This window comes from Mercenaria mercenaria, chromosome 3, assembly GCF_021730395.1.
Source record: "Mercenaria mercenaria strain notata chromosome 3, MADL_Memer_1, whole genome shotgun sequence".
Lineage (NCBI taxonomy): Eukaryota > Metazoa > Mollusca > Bivalvia > Venerida > Veneridae > Mercenaria > Mercenaria mercenaria.
In genome coordinates, this window is record NC_069363.1 from 57,137,464 (window position 1) to 57,160,831 (window position 23,368).

Here is a 23,368-nt window from a genome sequence, read left to right on the forward strand (position 1 = left end):
ATGGATCCTGACCAGACTGCGCGGATGCGCAGGCTGGTCTGGATCCATGCTGGTCGCAAAGCCACTATGTTGATTTTCCCATGGCACGGCTCAATTATGGTAGTTTCAGTCCATGAAATTAGATTCCATTTAACAAACATAATTTCCATTTTACTCTTTAGAATTCACAGCCGTTTTTGCTGGAAAACAAACTTTCATGCTCATGGCATTAAATAATTTCACAGCAATTACCAAGTAACTTCTAGTGAGATTTCAAATACTGAAGAAAAAGAAATATCCCGATAAAATCACAGTTAAGTGATCAAGAGTCTTACATTAAAAATTTAAATTTAAAAAATAGTCTATTACGTACTGTCGAGTTTGTAATTTATGAAAGACCGAGCATTTACTTCTAATTTCAACTGCTAGCAAGTTGAATTCAGTGAAATGCTTAATTACTCCAATAAAGTTTTAACATAAATGAAAACAGTTCTGTTCAGTGTAGAACTAAACCTTATTATAATGATGAAAGATGTAAAAAAGGATCAACCTTTAGCCTGCTGGTGGCGAATATTTCTGCCTTTGCGACCAGTGCAGACCAAGAACAGCCTGCACATCCGTGTAGTCTGATCATGGTTTGCACTGTTCGCTATTCAGTCAGTAAATTTTCAGTGAATACCCCTAAATATAAAATGGTACTGCCCAAATTGAGTGAGGGACCAATCCATTTTGGAAATTTAGCAGGGTAAAGGTTAAAATTAGAATGTCTGCAGTTAAGGGCCAGTAAAATCTGAATGAGTTTGTTGCAGTTTGCTATGTCCTACTTTTGTAACTGTTTCGATTCAATGTAACTTTACGAGTGAGTGCTTTTTATTCCAAGTCATCTGTCTGTGACACTTTACTGTCATCCAGGCTTTCAATGTCTGGGATATGGTGCCGTTATCACAGATTAGCTGTTTACGGTGTTATTTTTGCTCACTCACTTGCCGCGGTAAATTAAATTTGTCGTAAGAGGTAGCCTGCCAGGTGTAACTTTCACGGTACTAGTTAGAAAGCTTAGGAAAAATCCATCTTGAAACGTTTTCTCTCCGTTACCATTTGAAAAAGTCTTAGAAAAGTTAATTTGGCAAAAAGTTTTGTCTGCAAGAGAGTAGATTTGACACATTTAAACCAAATCAAAGGAGTTGGTTAATGGCAGTTGCATGGTAACCCAATAAACTTAAAACAAACGTCTGCTCGAGGGATTTTTGAAAGTACAAACTTAATTTAGAGCATTGTTTCTGTACAATAATACATTAATGAAGCGCATCTATCCTCTTATGGATAGCAAATTGATGATTATATTGTTAGAAGTTTCTTGAGAATATTCAATTTATTTTAAAACTTGGGCTATATATACAGTGTATCAAAATTTTTCTGTAAAAAGGCAGATTACTACAGTGTTCACTTAGAACTTTTGTTATGATTGTACACGGAAAAAAAAACAAGCTCTAGATTTGTGTTAAGAGGCAAGAGCTATGCACTAGATTAGTGAACAGCAAGAACCATGTACTAGATTTGTTGAACTGCAAAACCCAGGTGCTTGATTTGTATTAATACCAAAAGACCATTAACTAGACTTTTAAAATACAGGAAATTTTAATGGCAAAAATCATGCACTATTTTTGTGTTAATACACAACAATTGATGTTATCAAGTTTGGCGCAGTAATGTCTGCAATAGTTTAGAGAGGCATCCACTTAGTGAATAATTAATGCTCAATTTATTAGTCCAATACTCTTACTAATGTGTGAATTAATTGACATTTCAGCGATTGCACATCTAGATAAACAGAAAGTATGGGGAAAACAGATCCGAGTCACTCAGTCCAAACATTCTTTAGTGCAAATGCCGAAGGATGGGCAACCAGACGCCGGATTGACCAAAGATTTTACACAGTCACCATTACATAGGTTTAAGAGACCAGGGTCCAAAAACTGTCAGAATATATTCCCTCCATCAGCAGTACTTCACCTCTCAAACATTCCGTAAGTTGTCACATTTATCAAACATTCCGTAAGTTGTCGCATTTCTCAAACATTCCGTAAGTTTTCGCATTTTTAAAACATTGTCTGTCTTCATTTCTCCTGTCAGTCATTCTAAAAATAGTCATCTTCATCTCAGACATTATTGCTGTAAATCAACATTTACTATGGAAACCTTTTCTTGCTTATGTATTTTCTATGGTAACCTATCTGTTTATGAAATTTATCCCTGGCAAAACATGAAGGATGCTAGGTGGTCTTTAAGGTATTGGACCCCTAATAGTAATGTTTAAAAAATGGCATTTGCTTGGTATATTCTTAAAGTTGACCATGTTTCACACTGCGTTGCAAATTTTAAACAACTTTTACCGTGCCGTTTTTTGAAAATTTTGTATAATTTATGGTGTTTCCACACGCTCTAGAAGAGACAAAATTCAGTGTGATGGCCACTATCTAAAACGTTTGCGGAGAATTCATTACAGCATTAATTTTGATAAAAGAAACATCAAACTATTGTTAAACAATTATAAAACACAAAATAAAACTGTAAAAATCATTTTTTTTCTAGGGTGCCGCAAGTAAACAGATTTAATGAGACAGAATTCTAACTCCAGCATTGAAAAATTAATGTCGAATCCTGTGGGTCTGTTTTGAATTTTGCCCACTTCATTCAAAAATAATCTTGGGGCAATAGTAAAACCTACCTGCATTTCTTCCACAATATGTAATCTAAAGAATGAAGGCAAAATAGAGAACTTTTACCGCACGTAACTCAGTATTTTTAAAGATGTCTAACTCTACCCCTCCTGATTCAGAGGTAAATTCACATTGAACAGCAAAAAATCGCTTATAAAATGAAAATTTTCTACTTTTGTACAATGCATCCATAATTAGTCTTGAAAGAAGTAAAAACTTACTAGAAAAAAAGGAAAACATGGAAAAAAAAATTTGGTCCCAATGGGGTTTGAACCTACGCCCCCCTGATAATTGCAGTCAAAGTAGGTTTATGGTAGGAATTGAATACTCTTCAAAAAGGAGATTCTCTATTACGGGTCCAATACCTTAATAATAAAAAAATTATAAGGGTAAGATTTGATGAAATTGCTTTTTCTGGATTTATGCAAATGCCAAATCAAAATTTTTTAATTATTAAAGCAAGAATTCCATAGTTCAGTATTTCATAGCCAGAAGAGACATAATAAATTGATAATTTGAGCCGCACCATGAGAAAACCAACATAGTGCATTTGCGACCAGCATGGATCTAAGGTTTAAGCCCCGCTTTGGTCACGACCTCGCCTTCTAATATGACACCAGTACAGGTTTTTCCAGGAAATGGACACGGGAGTGGTTCAGTTAAGCTTGCAGCTTTCATCACAATCAAGCTTACATAAATAAACATGAACTAAGGTGAATGCAACACTTACACGCACACACACACTGTATTAAACTCGAATAATTTTTGTAAGCATTGTAATGCATATCAAGTTTTGTTAAAAAAATAAAGTACATTTATTGATATTATAGGCCATCAGTAACAGAAGAAGAACTTACAGAAAGTTTCTCTCAACACGGTGAAGTTAAAGCATTCAAATTTTTCCAGTAAGTATTGATGATATTGTTCCCTTTAGTGCACTTGGAGTATAATTACTTCATATGAAGCAAATATTCATATATTTCTATTCTGACGCATTGTGAGTTACAACACTATCCTTCAGTTGTTAACCCTTATCATGCTGGACACGACTGATTCTGCTATTGCAACCAGTGCAGATTATGACCAGCCTGCACATCCCTGCAGTCTGATCATGACCTGCACTGTTCGCCATTCAGTCAGTATCTTTTTGGTATGCACCCCTTTTAACAGTTAATGGTACTGTCCGAGTTGAAAGATGGACAAGTTCATTATGGAAATTTAGCAGGGTAAGGGTTAAATACTGGCTTAAATCTTCGTTGTATACTACAATTAACAATGATTATCTCCATATCTAAGTATAGGAGGACATAATTTTATGGCGTTTGTAGTAAGATTGCTGTATGTAAAGAGATACAGCAGAGTTATGTTAAAGTGACACTGATATACCATTTACTGCACAATACAGCAGTGTTATGTTAAAGTGACAATGATATACCATCTACTGCACCAGGCTGTGTTATAGCAACGTGACTACTGTGTGACATTTTGTAACTTAAGTCCTCGGGGATACAACTTTCAAATAATAGACTGCATAAAGTATTCATTGCTTTCACATGTCACTTTGTCTCCGAGATAATAAAAAATGTCTTGTTGTAGTGGGTTAAAAGGTTGCTATAGTGTATATAATAAATCAGATACTATATGGTAATGTAAGAACCAGTAATTGATTTATTAAGTGTACTGGTAAATGTTAACAGTCATTATCTGGAGAAACTAGCTTTTGACACTTAAGTTCATCAATTTTCACATTGCAAAGCATTAGGACAAATAGACTGTATGTATTCCAATTACGGTTAGTTCTATTTTGCAGTTACGTTGAATAGAGTACAATGGAAAAAAAGTCCTTACATACAGTCAAACTTTGTTCGCTCTGACACGATGGGACTGGCAAAATTTGTTTGAGTTATTAGTTGTTAGAGCCATTGAGCAATACACATTTTACAGGGACTTTTTTTTTTACTTGTTTTCAAAATATTTAATTGTATTACGGTTTTTTTATTACAGAAAAGACAGACGCATGGCTTTAATAGAAATGATGTCCGTAGAAGAAGCTATAGTAGCACTTATTGTAAGTTTTCATTTCTAGTATATCGATACTTACAATGGTGGCCCCAGGGTGTAACAGAGTATTTCACTCTATTCTTTGATGTCTCAGTTAATATTTACAGTGGTGGCCCCAGAATGTAATTGTGGAACATCTGTCACAATTCTTGGAGGTCTTTGATTGGGTAATACTTAAAATGTTGACCCTTGTGTGTAGCAATAGAGCATCCCTCTCAATTCTTGAAGGTCTTTGATTGGGTAATACTTAAAATGTTGACCCCAGGTTGCAACAATAGAGCATCCAACTCTATTCTTGAAGGTCTTGCTTTGTAAATACTAACAATGATGTCTCCAGGGTGTAATGATAGAGCATCCCACTCTATGAGGTATAGGATGTTTTGCTGCAGTCCTCTGTCTTTGTGTTGCAAGTACTGGGTCCGAGGTTATAAACTTTAGGTTGGTGACCAGTCTCAAAACTCTGATATCTGATTGGCTGATTCTGAGCACACTTTTTAAATTGACCAATAAAAAAGCAGCATTCCGAGATTGGTTTCCAATTTCAGTTGTATAACTTTGATCCTGGTAAAAAAATCTTGGATTCAGTCAAGTATAGTTGACAACATAAATTTTAAAAAGAAGTTTTCCAGCAATCAGTGTAAAACAGACACATGTAAAGTAAACAGTGGTCTCACAATAGCTTCTGTCACAGATCTTGGTTGTTATTTTCATAAACTTTTACAGAAAAGAATATGATATGTGATTTGTCTCGTCTTGCCTAGGAAATTGTTTATTCAACAAATCAAGGAAATGAATACCAGACATTTGTGGCTTTTTACTCCATTATGAGGAATAAATCAATAGAAAACAATGAATTAATAATGGGGTTCTGCTAAATGGATAGGCCCTGTAATATTTTTCTTCTATATTTAAAAGGCAGCTAATTGGAAAAAAGTTAAATGTCACATTCTGCAATTTTGCTAAGTTGAGCTTCTGCATTAATCAGTGGTCCAAGTCCGACACTGTTTTGAGTCTTGACATTTGGCCTTAAACATGAGACTTCAAAAATTAAGTATTCCCAGTTTTGATAAAGTTAGCAAAGGTTGTTACGAAAACTTGCATAAATGCAGCTTTTACATGTGCAAAAAGCACCTTGGAACCTTTAATAAGAAATAAAAGTTATCTACAATCCAAGTTTTGGTAAATTTTCAGTGCTTGTTTGTGCCCAAGGTCTTAATTTGATATTGTTATCTACATTCATTCCTGTGTGCCCAGTTGTGATAAGTTTATAAAGCTTCTTGTTTGGACTTAAGGGTTTGTCGGTTTGTTCGCGGGGTGGGGGGCATATATTCTCAAAAGAATTTAGAAAAGATTCATACCTCGGTTTACTTCCTATGCCCTGATTCATACGAGGAAGTTTTCCGAAACTTGCAAAGAACAGTGAGTTATTGGTTAGAACACTAGGAAACACTTACATGACAATTTCTTGTCATTGCATACATGGAAATACTGTTGTATAAAATTGTTGGAACCCAGGGAAAAAATGAAAGAAGAAACAAATTAGCTATTTATTCCCAAGTGTAAATTGCACATAAATGTAGGCAAATTAGATGCCAGGCTAATATATAATTTGTATGCTGGGTTATTAGGAAAATGCAATGAGCAGAGTGTGGGAAAATTGTGCAGTTCTTGACACTAATTTCTGCCTTTTCCATATTTGGATTCAATATTCTTGGCTTAAAATTAATTAGGAACTCTGTAATGGTAGTCTTCTTGATTAGAATTGTATAGACTTTATGCATGTATGTTGGGGAGTTTTGATTTTCTTGGTCAGTAAGTGACTTGATAGGCTTGCTAGAAAGTAGCAACCCTGAGGTCACAAGTTTAATTCATGGGTGGGGTAAATATTTTCCCCATGAATATTAAATACAAGACCCAACTTGAAATAACTTTATTTATGTATTTTCAGGCTATGCACAACTACCCACTGAGCGACTCCAATCATTTGAGAGTTTCATTCTCCAAGTCCACCATTTAGCTGAACATACATACATCATTGTTAGCAAAGACCAAGTCATGAGTCATTGGTATACCACGGATAGTGCCGCCCGTAGATGACCTGCAAATACATCTTTAACATGAAATAACTTGTTGAATTCTCACTTGTTAATTCTTGAAGTCTGAAAGACTGTGAAATAGCTGCAATGATTTCATTATACAAACATTTTAAATATGAGTAAAACACAAATAACATACAATGAAATGGGACCTTTAGGTTATTAGCATACGTATTAATCAATGCATGTATAAAGTGGACTGTTATTGTTTAAAATGAAGACTCCTTTCAGAATGAATTTTTAATGTGTGGAATAAATTATTGGTAATTTTTAATTCAGTTTAAGATACATAGAAAATAGTATTGCTTCCCCTTTGACGTGAAAAATATTTGAATATATGTCAATCAGACATAAACATAGTCTTGTAAAATGTATCATGACGTGGACAGACTGTACTTGGCATCCGGAACATAGCTCAAATGTTATGACAGTTTTTGTCCAGTGGATGTAAAGCTCATATATTCGGTGACTTTGTGATAAAGGTGTATAAGCATGTAGGGAAACTACCTGTGTACCATTATAGAAGTTTATTTGGCTAATAAGTGCCTTCCAAGTTCAAAGTTACATATATGTTGTCATTTTGTTTTTGACAAGTTTCAGAGTTCTATCCACGTTGTTGTTAAAGTATCATGATTAAGTTTTGTGTTATTTTTTGTCCATATAAAACAAGGGATTAGGAGCTACGGGTTGAATGCAATTCAAAATGAAAATCAAATGCAATATTATATATAGACTTGTAGATGTAATTTGTACCAGCTTGTCTCTAAAACTTTTAGCAACAGTCTGTAGTTGCCTAACTGAAGTTCGTCCTAATTGCCTAACTTAAGTCTAAACTTCGCAACAACATGTAGTCATCTATTGTACAGACTTTGGTACACTCAATAGCTGTTGATATTTTCAATGTGTTTAGTTTAACCTGGGTTACAGAACTTTAGTAGAAGTCTTCGTACTATCAACTAAGAGTCGAAGCCAGTAGTACACTAAGGAAGCACCATTTTTGTAACCAGAATTGAGTAAAAGAAATGCAAGTCATTTTTTGCAGTCATTTCTCATGGCATATGTCCCATAATTTATTGCTTTTTTAAGAACAGAAATCCAGAACAAGTATTGATGAACATTGCGGGTGGAAACATGTTTTTAATGTGAAATCATCTCATAGATCAAATGAGCCGCACCATGAGAAAACCAACATAGTGCATTTGCATCCGCGCAGTCTGGTCAAGATCCAAGCTGTTTGCTTTCAAATCCTATTACAATTAGAGAAACCGTTAGCGAACAGCATGGATCCTGACCAGACTGCACGGATGCCCAGGCTGGTCTTGATCCATGCTGGTCGCAAATGCACTATGTTGGTTTTCTCATGGCGCGGCTCAAATACTTACTGTATCATGCTTCAGTAGAACAACCCAGAATAGACTATAAAAAAAAGTTTTTTTACGGATTCATTTAAAAAAAAAAAATCAGAAGAATGCATGTAAATTTCATCGCTGTTACGAAATCTCAGAGTGCAGAAATAAAAGTGCCATTTATTTATGTAAGTTTTATGTAAGCTAACCTAATCATTGAATTATTCCTATATATATATATCATTCTAACTAATTTTGTAACATACAAGTTTGAAAAAGACTATAAATTCAGATCTATATTTTTCTTATATATGTGTTGTCTAGATACTATAGCCTATGTACTGTTTCATGTGTGTTACTGTCGTTTAAAAATTTTAAATTTTATTGTGATAATTTCATTAGATTGTAAGTTTTCCACTGAGGCAAACATACACATATGCAGCTGATTTTGGAAGTTTGCAGGAAGGATTATGGGAGAAATGAGATTTTAGATACTAGCAAAAAAAAAAAAAAAAATGAAATAAGGAAAAAAGTGACTTACTCTTAAAGCTCCATAAGATTTTTAATTTTATGTTAAAAACAGATAGAGCTGCTATCTTAATGGATGTTATGCGTACTTACATGGTTAGAAAGTTACTACTTTCAATATTGCTCACGAACTTACAAAGTTAGGGCCATAAAGGGAGGTAATCTTAAACAATGAATTCAATAATATTTTGTACTGTGTTATTCAATATTGAAAGCATTTGAAAATAAACAAGACAACAAATTATCAAAATTAGGATTGAGTAGGAATAGACTTACAAAAATAATATTGCAACTACATAATAAACAAATGCATTATGGGCCTTTAAGCTTAGGAGTGAAACTTGTTGAAAATCATGTTGGTAATTTCTATATATTGGAATAGAAAAAGAATTTAAAAATCTGTAGGACAGAAGAAAGGGGAGAAACCCCCTGTTTCACTTCTCCAATCTTAAAAACAGTAATTAATCAGGATTTGTTAGAAAGCTTTAGAGGAACAAATTAAATTATTGAAAGTACTTGCCAGTCTGTCTTGCAGTGGATGCATGCTGTTATAATTAACATATTGAAAAGACTGTTCTTAATCTGCCAGTTTCCAAGCCCCCCCCCCCCCCCCCAAAAAAAAAAACGAGGGCATGTGGAAATCCTAATGAAAAATTTATTAGATTTGGGAAGAAGAATGTGGGAAAATCAGGATTTTTTTTTCTGTATTTAAAATTGGATTAGTTCTCCATTTTGGAAATAATATTAAAGTGTTTTTTTTAATGCCAGAGGGATTATGAGAGAAAATCACAATATGCTGTGCAGTCTACAGAGAACTAATCACAACGGCGTCTGAAAAAAGATCGATGAAGAATAATTTCATCAAGATGGATGTGATAAAAGGATGATGGAATTTAATTCCGAAATTAGTACTTTCAACAATTTATATATATTCTTTACTAGTTTAAACATTTCTTCACTGTTTATTTCATCTCATATATTATTATATAAAAAAAATGTCACATCCAAGAAGTCTTGTTTTGTTTGATGTATTTCTGGGGGGAAAATCGAGGCATCTATTCAAACCCCAAACATTACATGTTCTCGGTAAAAATTCATTGTACATTTTTTCATACTAGTAGAGTTTTTGGTGTATATGTGTTGTATACAGTATTTTTTTGGATCTGCCATGGGTGATTAGATAAAGTATATGTATATGTAGGGTTATTATGTTTTGGCAAGCACATATTGTACTAATTTGTTCCATGATTATTGATTTTTTTGTGCATATCTAGAACTGGTTTTCTAAGATATTGTGTATTATTGATTTGATATCAAATTTGTTTCATTTGTCGGTAGAAAATTACAGATAACGAGCAATTTGGCAGTCATGATATGTTAGCTCTTCAACTTCCATGTTGATACTTACCCATGCCTACGAAAGTTTAGTAGCATAGAATATCGTAGGGTTTTTTGTGGATTACTTGTGGAAATTTTAAAGCTTCTGGGCACTATTTTTTTTTGAATCTGGAGTAAGTTTCCATACTCTAAATTTATCAAGTATGAAAGTGAAATGATCACTCTACATCAACAGTATATATAATTGGATTATGATAACAAGTAATTATTCAATGCTTATTACAAGATTATGATTGTATTTTATAAAGGAGATTGCAGAAAAGTGTGTTCAAAATTCTTGCACATACTTACTTTCCATTTCTAAGTATAAAGAATGTTTTTGTTGTAGTATTTGAGATATATTCACTTCAGAAGTGTCATCAGCAGTGTTTACTGTTTTTGAGGGAGGGGTAGAGGGAAGTTTGCTAATATTTTGGAAGATACTGATCTTGACTGTCAGATTGCCAGTGATCTGTTCTATTGAGCACATGACATTAGCTTTATCGTTTATTTTATGTTCATTGAAATCCATGCACTAAGGATGGGTGCATATAAATTAAGCAGTTACAAACTGCCTAACATGTGCAATCATTGCTTATTGAAATTTTTTAACCAATCAAAATTGATTATGCAAATACTCCAGGTAACTCCGCCCAAAACAGTGCATATTAATGAGCTATTGTGGAAACAAAGTACAGGACTGGTGTTTGAATTATTTCAATTTAGTTACACAGATTTCATGTTAAGTTATGTAAAACGCTAAAAAAGAAGGTAGATAAGAATTGTTACTAAGGTTTTTTTTGTTGCAATATTTTGACAGAAGAGTTCAAATTTCACTTTTTATGTTTTGTGTTCAGATTTTAACTAAAGAGTTGTTTAACTATGCTATTCATCCATGAATAATTCATGACTAGGAATTGGAACTTGTAAATTCTGTAATATGTCTACAAATATTTAGTGAGCATTTGTTATGACTGTCGTGGGTGAATACAATGATTAAACAATGTATATGCATAATTTAATTTAATTTAAAGAATTAACTCAGTTTTATTAACATGGTAGATTGAAGTCATTTTGACAATCATAGAAAATAAACATTTTATGTAAATTTAAGGCTTGTGCCAGAATATGTTAACTGCACGAGTTGGGATTTTAATTTGATTTTATGTTGCAATTATTTTTATATAATATACTAGGATTTTTTTGCATGATATAGGTATTTAATGTATTTTTGTACAAATTAGAACTAAAATTTGGTCGGCTGTAAGGTTAAGAATCACGCGATGTGCCTCTGTGTACCATGCATGGTTAATTTATATACATATTCATCATATGTAAATTAAGGCTGACAAATATTTTGTCAGTAATCAATGTGCCTAGGGGAACAACACTATGTAAAGTGATTTTTTTTGTAGCTTTTTACCAAATTTGTATTTTTTTTTCTCATTTGTTTATTTATTAATTGTTGAATTCCCTTTTTAAAGGGTTTACATGACAGTTGATTGATTGTTTATGGATTTTGATGGTGTACTAATCTGACTTAAAAAGATCTTGTATTTGCAAAAGTTGAAATATTAAAAAATCCATTTTGTATGAAACGTGTGTTATGTTTAGCAAATCAGTCCAGTTTTCTCGATTTTTTTTTCCTTTCAACTATGTCTTGTTTCCACGCTCTTTTCTGACGAAAGTTCTTCAAACATCGTTTCTCATCTTGTTGTTTTTTACAGAAATATTTTCGAGGAAGCTATTCATGACTAACTTTCATTTTAACAGTCATTTTTCATTAACATTATTGTCTCACGTTTTCTGTATATAGTCTGTTCTACCAAACAGGGTCTTTCTGGGAACATATGGTACAGCCCTCTGAAATGGTAAAATGTTGGTTTACATGCCTTACCCAACCTGTCAGTTGAGTTATATGAAAAATTAACCAGCCAGGATACCGTTCTCCAAATTTTTAAAAGTTAAGTTTTGTAATGTATCATGTGCATGAAGATTATAACTTGTGTAGCTTTGTTGAAATTTCAAGTCTAAATTAATTCTATAAAAACCATGTCTGCTGTCAGACTGGTCTTTATTGATAAATCGGAATTAAATCTTTTTGTAGTGGTAAAATACAAACTGGATTGAACAACTTTAGGCTATACTGCTGTCTCAGAGCTGGTCTGACTTCAGGCTTTTTAGCTCGACTATACGAAGTATAAGGAGAGCTATCCTACTCGCCCCGGCGTCGGCGTCGGCGTCTTTCCGCGTCCCCACCTTGGTTAAAGTTTTGGTGCACTTTCTATTTTTTCAACTTATCTCTGTAATTACTTGATGGATTTGATTCAAACTTGAAATACTTATTCATCATCATCATCCACATCATCTGTCATAAGGGCCATAACTCTGACACCAATATTTCATGAATTATCCCCCCTTTTCACTTAGATTTTCAGGTTAAAGTTTTGATGCATTTTCACTCTATCTCTGTTATTACTTGATGGATTTACTTCAAACTTAAAGTAGTTGTTCCTCATCATCACCCACATCATATGGCACAAGGGTCACAACTCTTGCACCAATATTTCATGAATTATTCCCCCTTTTTACTTAGAATTTCAGGTTAAAGTTTTGGTGCACTTTCACTCTATCTCTGCTATTACTGAATGGATTTGATTCAAACTTAAAATAGTTGTTCAGCATCATCATCCACATCATATGACACAAGATGCATAACTCTGGCACAATTTTTCATGAATTATTCCCCTTTTTACTTAGAATTTCAAGTTAAAGTTTTATGCACTTTCACTCTATCTCTGTTATTACTGAATGGATCTGATTCAAACTTAAACAATTGTTCAACATCATTACCCTTATCATATGACACAAGGTGCATAACTCTGGGACCAATTTTTGATGAATTATATCCCCTTTTTACTTAGAATTTTAGGTTAAGGTTTTGATGCACCTTCACTCTGTCTCTGTTATTACTGAATGGATTTGATTCAAACTTAAAGTAGTTTTTCAACATCATCACCCACACCATATGACGCAAGGTGCATAACTCTGGCACCAATTTTTCATTAATTATTCCCCCTTTTTACTTAGAATTTTAGGTTAAAGTTTTGATGCACTTTCACTCTGTCTGTTATTACCGAATGGATTTGATTCAAACTTAAAATAGTTGTTCAACATCATCACCCACACTATATGACACAAGCTGCATAACTCTGGCACCAGTATTTAATGAATTATGCCCCTTTTTGCTTAGGATATATTTATATAGTGTTTTGATACATTTTATCTTTACCTCTCTTATTACTTTAAGTTGATATTTTTGACATAGACACAGGCTATTGTGCAATAGCTTCATCCACAATTGGAGTCATTAAACACTCCAGTGACAGCTCTAGTTTCCTCAGATGTGCCCAGTTTCACTATCCAGCATCGAAATAGTCGAGCGCGCTGTCTCCAGTGACAGCTCTTGTTAATATTCTTTAAATTCTGGCACCAATTTCAAAGGTCTGCAGAGAAAGTAGAATAGACTTTCAGCTGCTGTATTGTATCTGTCAGAAACAAGCAACAAAAATGACAAAATGTGGGAGAAATATTCTCTTGCAGAATCTCTCATAGCAAGCAAACTCTGCAGCATTATAAATAAAAATTTTGCAGTCACAGAAAACTTATGAGTGAGGCAACATTTAACCATTTCAGTGTAAATCTGGACCAACTTAATGGGGGAAGAAAAATTATAAAAAAAGATCCCGACTTATTGTTGTATAATGTTCTTTAAATGTTTTGTATATTTTTCTGACTGTAATATTCTATAAACTAACAACTCGTAGCTCCGTACTATTTCTCTTATACTGTAAATATAGCTTTAACTGAGTTTCTTTTGTTTGTTATGTCTATTAGATAATAGTCTTGTCTATATCAAGTGAACATGGTGATGACAGTTTATTTCTCTTACTGATTCAGTTACAATTTTCTTGTTCTTGTTGTTTATAGACATCCTTAGCCAACAAAAATTGAAACATTTGCCAGTTATTGGCCTTTACCAGTTAGCAAATACTCCTGGTTTTGAATGTTAAACACATTATTTTCAAGTTTATCTGGGTCCAAGGTTATTAAACTGAATTTGAAGACCAGTTTCAAATCCCAGTCATTTGGTTAGATGATTTTGGAATCATTTTTGAAATTGATCAATGACAAAGCTGGATTTTGAGACTGGTTTCCAAACATCGTTTTTATAACCTCAGACTGGGTAAAACATTACTTTAAACCCGGATAGGAAATTTCCACCAAAACTTCAGTCCGTATTTGTGCAGATTTTTGGGGGAGAGAAATATATGGAAAGTTAAATTGTACAACTGGCTAAGGAAGTCTATCACAGTCTGTAGCTTCAAAGGCTGTATACATGTTTCTATTCTATGTAGTAAACTCATTAATGTACATCTACTGAGCATATTAAACTTCTGGATGTGGGAAACATTTTTCTATCTTTTTATCTTCTCTTCCTGCAAACAGCTCATTTTCATCATATACTACTATTGTTCTTGTCTTTGAGAAATGTAACATTTCTTCTTGTTAAAGGTACATAAATATCCCAAAAAGATTTGGAACAACCGCCCTTCCCTGACTTCTTCCATTATAGATACCAAATGGTACCTTACGTAATGACACGGAGGCAATCAGTCGGGTCTTTTAAATACGCTTCCATAGTCGCCACTTCATCCGTCCTCTTGTCTGGAGTATTTCTCGGCAACCGCTGGTTCTTGTCTGGAGTATTTCTCGGCAACCACTGGTTGGAATTGAGTGAAACTTCATAGGAAGCTTCATTAGAGGAGATTGTCTTAGTGTTCTGATCAGATGATTTACATTTGCTTATTGCCCTATAATTATTCAACATTAATATACTATAGTACCATTTCTTCTTCGGAGTATTCCTCTGCAACTACTGGCTGGAGTTCATCAAAACTTTATAGAAAGCTTCACTCCCAAGAGGAGATGTGCATATTATCTTCATGTTCCAGTCAAATGATTTTCACTGAGTTATTGCCCTTTGCTAATGCAATAGTAATTTATAGTGCCATCCTAGTCTGGAGTATTTCTCAGCAACCGCTGGCTTGAATTCAGTGAAAATTATGAAGTGGAGGTGCACATATTATCTACATGTTCTCATGGGATGATTTTTCGATGAGATATTGCCCTTTGATTATTTAACATTAGTAAAATGTATGTACCCAGTCAGTGAATTCCACTTTCGTTGTTTAAATATGCAATAATCATATTTCAGGAAGCATCCATTGATTTTACTGATATTTTCTTGTGAAGTTTGCCTGAAAGCTGTTTTTTTACCAACTAAAAAATCTTGAATCAAATGGTGCTGGGAATAGTGCTGGAAGTGGCCTCTGGAGTTTTCTGCCACCATTTAAGCACTGGAAAGTCACCATTTGATCTGCATTTTGTTGGTGAGACTTACTAAAACAAATTACAATTAAACAAACATCTCCGTGTTAAAAGGCAAAAACGCATACATCTACTTGCAATCCTAACTTCAAATTGACTAACTTGTTTGGACAGCTCTGTTTTAGACCGGGCGATCTTGAATCTCTTCATAAATTGCTTAAGGCAAGATTTGCTTACAGATGAGAAATTCCCATCGTGTGAAATTTTCACTTGAAAGCTTGAGAATGTTTACGAGATGTAGGAATCTTCCCTTGTAAATCCTCTCTTTGGATGAAAAATAGGAAGTGCATAGAGCTGTTATATCATGCTTCATGTTAAGATAGTTTTGCATTATAAAGAAAAATTATGTAAAGAAAACAAGGAATACATTCAAAAGCTACATTCAAAGAACGCAGATGCCCATACACCAGATGGAAATAGGTGTACATGTAAAATTTATATCTGTTGATTATTGTATTAGTTTGTGTTTGTACAAAGTGCCTCAGCACAGGTACACATTAACACAAACTAATACAATAATAAATAGTTACTGAAGGAACACGGCAGAGAGTGGCCTTAGAATAGTCATTTGGCAAATACACCACTGGTGCCAAACCTCACTCCAACACCCAGCATATTCCCATGTTACATGACAGTGTAAATGAAAACAGTAAGTACAGGACTGGATCGTAAAACATGCTCCGGTTAAGATATATAAATCATAACCAACAGAGCGCAGTGTGTGTACTCTGTGACTAGTAGCAAGAGCACCAAGGGAACTCCATTAAGGGCACAAGTGTTAGTGTCAAGGAGCTTGAAATTTTCCAGGAATGTACAGCTAAACTTTTAAAAAAAGTTAATGGTTTGTTATGTTAAGGTGGTTGAGGGCCACACTGAACCACATCTACACTGCTGTATGAGCTCAAAGCGTAAGGGTCAATGTATCATACGTGGAATCTGCCCATCTGTGCTTTAAATATCCAGAGGCATATTGACCACACAGAGAAGCTGTAAACATGCATATGTTCCAATGCATTGCTGAGTAAATTCTTACTTTAAAATAAAACCTGGAGATGTTGACAGTCTTCCATACACGGCACAGGCATACAGAGACGAGAGAGCAAAAAAGGAGTCGGTAATGTAGTCGGATAATATTAAAAATGAATACATATATCCATGTAATGACCATGACTTTCCAAAGAACTCTATGTGGGCAAGCTTAATAATGAAATATATTTAAGAAACAAATCGTGGCTCGGTAAACTGTTTACATATGGGTATGAAATATATGGGCATGTTTTAAACAGAATCGTGTATTTCACACCCAAACAGATTACTGAACCCTGATTTTTATCCTACAGATTTGCTTTCTTTTATGTCCACCTTTGAAGAAATCTGAAGAGGGGACATGGTGCATTGGTCGTTAAGACAATTTGGTTTCCAATAACGTTTTGGTCTTAAGTCGAAATTAAATCAAAGGATGATTGCCTGTAATCAGTAGATGACCTCCATTGTTTTGTGGTAAGTAGGTTTAGGTCACAGTGCTCTCTGGACTGAAAACCGTTTCTGCTCAGTAATTAAAGATGGCTTTGGCAAACAGACCTCAAACCTCAAAGGAAGGTAGTACTAGTAGGTATGTGGTAAGTTGATGACCCCTAGTATTTCGGTGACCAGTAGCTCAAAATGTCTAGGCCAGTCTTGGTGTTTTCATTTCGGATGTAAAAAAAACAAATACAAAGAAAACCCTCGTACCACCTGTGTTGTTTTTGTTTCTTGTTTTCATCAGGGTTTTATGTCACACTGACACAATCTTAGCTCATATGGCAATTTTCTAGCTTTTGATGATGGCTAGAAGACTAGAGCTGCCTTTAGAGTATTTTTTTAGTCACAGGTGAGCACTTTGGTGGAAACCTTTACCTTCCTTTAGTCAGGTGGATGGCTTCCTCTTGTGAAAGAATTCTCAACTTAAGCGAGGTTTCAAACCCACAAACCCACAGCAGTGAAGGGCAAGTGATTCAAAGTCGGGGAACTTAAACCACTCAACCACAGAGGCCCGTCATCATACCACCTTCCAACCTGATAATACTGCAGAAGTATCAAGATTTTTGTAAACATATTTCCCAAATGTGAGAGACCCAGCTGTTGGAAGTTCATCACTGACCTACACTTGGGTTTAAAGACTGTCATGAGACTGCTAGATGGACTTCAACAGGGTAATCTGTCTATCTTCACAAATTACTTGTTTGACAAAATGTACCAGTTTTTCAAGTTCCATAACCTGAAAGTATTTCACAATTATGTAATATAGGCCAGAATTGTTATCAATTTTTTTCTCCAGTAAAAATTGGTGCCTTAGAAGAAGACGCAAAAAGAACGATCAAGATATATCAAGACTTTTATTGTAACTGAGATATATGCCCATGAATAAACAAATCCACATATCCTATATTGACTTTTAAGACGTTACCTGGAAATGTACGTATTATGACTGTTAGCAGCCCTCCCAGCCTAAGCTCTCAGTTCATGATGCACATCTTCAGGGGATAAATTACATCCTGGTTCAAACATTAACCTTTATATAAGTAAATGTTTGTGTGTTTATAAGCTGAAGTGGAACCTTACTTCTTATTTTTTGTGAATTATGCACATTTCACCAAACTGCTACTCACTCTGAAATAAATGAATAGTATTTTCCTGCAGCGGTGGTTCTATGCTAGTCCACAATTATACATAAATTTCGCATTAAAGAGACAGCAAATGTTGTTAATATAAGGAGACTGTCCACAGAGACCGGGTCGATGTTGTCCCTGTTCTCAATTTGCTGACAAGGTTATCCTCCCAAGAAAAGCTATATATGTTTCCATAGCATTATGGTACAGTAGATATATCTCTGGAAGTTTGTAAGTCCGTGCAGTGTGATCATGATCTGCACTGTTCGCTATTCTTCCAGTATCTTTTTGGTAAGCACCCCATTTAACAGTTAATCGTATTGTCCAAATTGCAAGATGGATAAGTTCATTATAAAAATTTAGCAGGGTAAGGGTTAACAACTTTTCCTCAAGGATCATAATGTAATGTTACAATCTCAAAACTTTGGTCTTGACTTCGCAGTCCTCTGGGCATAACCGAAGCTTCAGCTCTTTGCTTAACAACCTAGTATCAAGATTTCCATGGCAACAAGTATAAGCTTGGTATCATGTGACTTCTTCATAAAAGTTTTGATGTTGATGTAGCAAGACCTGTAATCAGAAACCATTCATTAGTATTGAAATACAATCTAAGTCCTTCATTGATATAAATCTCAAGTCCTTCATTTCATTTATTGTGAATGAAAAAAAAAAGAAAATAAAAACATTTCCATTCCTTACCAGTTTTAAGGGGAATACTGAATGCAGCTTACATACTAAGAGATATGACATAACTCTTTCACAGAGGCTTCTTTAAAACTGGGTTTCACTTCTATATGATATACAATTCATGTTAAATTATGAGTATACAACATTCAAACATCTAACATCTTTGGTACATAATAAATAAAAAATAAATGTAACTGAACAAAATGACAGCCATCGCATAAATATGAAACCTCTATATTTAATTCTTATCATGCTGGACACGATTGATTCTGTCTTTGCGACCAGTGTAGATTTTGGTCAGCCTGCACGTACATGCAGTCTTATCATGACCTGCACTGTTTGCCATTCAGTCAGTATCTTTTTGGTAGGCACCCCTTTTAACAGTTAATGGTACTGTCCAAATTGAAAGATGGACAAGTTCATTATAGACATTTAGCAGGGTAAGGGTTAATTTTACTCTTCTTGTATATTATCTACATTTTCAGTCTTTCAGGCTCTGTTTTTTCTCTCTCAGAAAACACCAGACACCTGAACCAGTTTAATTCCGGGAAGAAACATATGTTACTATGATGTGAACAAAAAACCAAATATTTGAACTTAGTAACACCTGTGTGAAATTATTATATTAATGAATAACTGACGAACTTTTGATGTATACAAACGGCTATATCTGGCGTTAATAACTATACACAAAGAGATTTATGTGTCTATACTTATCACATTAAAATACTTACAATGAGTTTTCTAAGGTAAGTTTATATGTTCAGAATATGATATGAAATGTTAAGTACTTAATATTAGTTTATTTTCTTCATTAATTTAGATTAATCTCTTTTAGCCCCAGTGACAGGGGCATTGTGTGTGAAGTAGTCCACGTAGGTGCAATAGTCGACATACAAAACAAATTGTAATTCGATTTTTATCTCTTACATACAATAAACAGAAATGACTTTCAAATGTCAATCTTTGTTCATCTTAAATTAGCCATTTGCAGCATTTATATGCATTCAATATTTAACAATCCTATAACAGACAATGCAAATCATACGTGCAAGATTAAGAGAAAAGGTCAAAATTCTCCCACCTAAAGGTTTATTATTCTGACAGTGGTTATACAAAATTGAAATAAGGTGTAAACATCATATTTCACGAACTCCCCAACTTTTTTCTGTATACACATACACAGGAACAAACTCTCTAGACAGTCAACATGACTGGAAATTAGTCAAAAGACAAAGTCCACAAAGTTGGATTCAAACTGGTAAGTTTAGTTTTATTGACAGAACCTGATGTTTAATCATTTAAATATGTTGAAAAAATGTCTGAAAATCTGCACAGGGGACAGCTCTATTGAGAAGAAAGCAAGATAAAAGTTTCCTCAAAATCAGTAGAAAAATGAGCCGTGTCAGAAAACCAACATCCGCACAGTCTGGTCAGGATCCATGCTGTTCGCTAATGGTTTCTCTAATTGCTATAGGCTTTGAAAGTGAACAGCATGGATCCTGACCAGACTGCGCAGATGCGCAGGCTGGTCTGGATCCATGCTGGTCGCAAACCCACTATGTTGGTTTTCTCATGGCGCGGCTCAAATAATTTTTGCATGTTAAAATTTAGACTTAGAATAGGGAATATATAGACATAGATTTGACCATGGATTTTGACTTCAATGGGTTTTGAAATATAGTGACCCCATACTGAATAGGCACCACTTTATTCTATGCCATATTTCCTTCAAAGATATAACCATGAGAAACTGAAAAACTGACCTCATTTCCCCACGATGTCCAATCAGGTAGTAAGTTTCTGGCAAACAGTTCCAAACATCTGGGCTTATCAGGCAAGTAGGACTTCAAAACTTCTGAAAAACATATCACACATATACTGTGAAGTCATTTAAATTCACTGGCATGAAATTTCGCGCAAACATGAAAAAGGGCTGTTTCGCGCGGGCTTTAATTTGCCCATTTTCAATTTTAGAAATGAAGAAATTAAATAAAAAAATAATAATAGCGCGGTCTTAAATTCGCGCATCGGTCCTAGCGCAAAATATGCGAAAATTCGTCCTACGCGAATAAAAATGATTTCACAGTATACAGTAATGCAAGGACAACATATTTTTCCACTATCAAAGTAAGTAAATTAGCAACTGCAACTTAATACAGATTTTTTTTTCGAAAAAGTTAATACACTTTACTGCTATATTCTTTTAACTTGCATTTTGGATTCTTGTTTATTGTTTCTCTTGCCATTTTGTGATCTAATTTTGAAATAACAAACCCCTGAATACATTTTACTTTTACTTTGCAACTAAAAAACAAATGTTTCAAGACATCAAAAGATGATAACTGCAGTAAACTATGGGACTTTGATATTACCGTAAAATCATTTATTTTTGTGGGGATGAAATTTTGTGATTTTGGTCAAAATGGCTGTTTTGTGGGGATATAACTTGTGGATTTATAACTTTTAACACAATCTGAATGGGAACTTTACTTGTTTGTTGGGATTTAGTTTTGTGGACTGACACGACAACAAAATCCACTAAAAAAATTAGTTCCCAATAAATATTAATGATTTTACAGTATACAATTATTCTAAAGCAAAACAGCTATTTACCTGACAATGTCAGACTGTCACCTACTTGTCTTCAGAAACACTGAATGAAATTTCATGCAAATAATCCATGTACATTGTAGCTGAGTTTAAAGATAAAGAGATTGTTTGTTTGTTCTGTTTTGTTTAACGTCACACCGACACAATTACTGGTCATATGGCAACTTTCCATCATTTGAAGGTGGAGGCAGACCCCTGGTGCCCCTCCATGCATTATTTCGGCTCAAGCAGGCTCCTGGGTTGAACCATCAACCTTTCATAAGCAAGCTGGATGGCTTCCTCAGATTTAGAATTCAACGCCCAGAGCAAGGCTTGAACCCACATCGATGTGGGGCAAGTGATACAGGGATTGGCAGATGACCTTCAAGACTTGATATGATGGAGTATGTAAGGCCTATATGTAAGACTGGTTGCCAAACATGTTTGCCTCGTAAAATAAAGTCATTATTATTATCATTATTATTATTTTACCTGTAAGAGGTGGTTTCTTTGAATGAAGACTACATGGCACACTGATAATGACCTTGTTCTTAGGGATATGACCTCTGTTACCATGGTTACTATCTGACCTTGACTGTCTGTCAGTTTCATTTATACTGAGATTTGCATTACTTGGTTCATTTGAAGCATTAACACTGGTAACTGTTTCAGAAGAATATACTGGTTTGTCAGTGGAAATCTCTTCATGTCCTTGAGCTTTATTCTGGTGACAATTACAGTCACAACCTCCACAGCTGTACATGGTTTCCATAGCAGCAGGATGAAATTTCCCAATGATTAAAGTCTCATACGGTTTCTTGTGAGCAGAGTCAAGGTCAAACACACACTGACCTGTCTTGGTCACCTAGAACAAAATATATACAAAAATATAACCTAAGGACATTTATCACTCAGTTTTCACAGCTGAAAAAAAAATCACCATAAAGTATGTATGGTCGTGTCACCATGAAATAAGTACGGTCATGTTTAATTCTGTTTTGTTTTTTAGGGTCTTTTAGTCATATCCACACAAGTGAGGTCAAACAGCAACTTTTCCAGCTCTGATGGTGGGGGAAGGCCCCAGGTGTTCCTCCGGGCATCATTTCATCACAGGTGGACACCTGGGTAGAACCAAGGACCTTCCATAAGCCAGCTGGAAGGCTTCCTCACATAAAGAATTCTACACTCCAGTTGAAGTTTCGAACCAATATTCATGAGGGGCAATTAAAGTGATTCAAAGTAAGCAACCTTAAGCACTCTTCCACAAAGCCCCAAACAGTCATGTTTAAGGTTACATAAAAGTAAGCACTGTTAACAACAGATTTAATAAATATTCATACGTGATATAAATCAAAATATTGAAAGTGGTATATAGAAGGCATTTTTCAAAAACTAGATGCCAACGGGCAACATGTTGAGCCCACCCTTTGACCCATAACTGTGACCTTGACCTTTGAGATAGTCTGTCTCACTGAGTTGAACATTCATGCCAAAAAATCAAGATCTGACATGACCTTTGACCTCTAACTGTGACCTTGTCCTTTGAGATAGGAACCTGAGGTTTGCGCATGACACTCTGTCTCACTGAGGTTAACATTCATGCCAAATATAAACAAGATTCCTCAATGCATGTCCAAGTTTTGGGCCGGACAAGATCTGACACAACCTTTGACCTCCAACTGTGACCTTGACCTTTGAGACTGGAACCTGGGGTTTGAGCACGACACTCCGTCTCCCTGAGGTTGACACTCATGCCAAATATAAACAAGATTGCTCCATGCATGTCAAAGTTATGGTCCAGACATATACTGAACAGCCATTTTGACAAATATGTCTTCGCTTCCACAAGTGGGCTCGACAAAAACTTAGTATCAACAAGTATT

At 34.7% G+C, this 23,368-nt stretch overlaps 2 protein-coding genes across 15 annotated transcripts in view; one reads left to right on the forward strand and one right to left on the reverse strand.

Annotated features, from left to right (window-relative positions):
- The window catches only part of LOC128555649 (polypyrimidine tract-binding protein 1-like), a 145,912-nt gene extending 136,586 nt beyond the window's left edge, over positions 1-9,326 (forward strand). For all 12 annotated transcript variants that reach the window (XM_053538661.1, XM_053538651.1, XM_053538655.1 and 9 more), the window contains 4 exons: positions 1,790-2,006; positions 3,530-3,604; positions 4,704-4,767; positions 6,709-9,326. In XM_053538661.1, coding sequence (XP_053394636.1) covers positions 1,790-2,006; positions 3,530-3,604; positions 4,704-4,767; positions 6,709-6,777 — 425 coding nt within the window. In that variant the 3' untranslated portion in view covers positions 6,778-9,326. The remainder of the gene's footprint in view (positions 1-1,789; positions 2,007-3,529; positions 3,605-4,703; positions 4,768-6,708) is intronic.
- Positions 9,327-17,925: 8,599 nt separating this feature from the next.
- Positions 17,926-23,368, reverse strand: part of LOC128555651 (uncharacterized) — a 29,393-nt gene continuing 23,950 nt past the window's right edge. For all 3 annotated transcript variants that reach the window (XM_053538664.1, XM_053538663.1, XM_053538665.1), the window contains exons 9-11: positions 21,978-22,350; positions 20,660-20,751; positions 17,926-18,776 (exon numbers count right to left, since the gene is read on the reverse strand). In XM_053538664.1, coding sequence (XP_053394639.1) covers positions 18,732-18,776; positions 20,660-20,751; positions 21,978-22,350 — 510 coding nt within the window. In that variant the 3' untranslated portion in view covers positions 17,926-18,731. The remainder of the gene's footprint in view (positions 18,777-20,659; positions 20,752-21,977; positions 22,351-23,368) is intronic.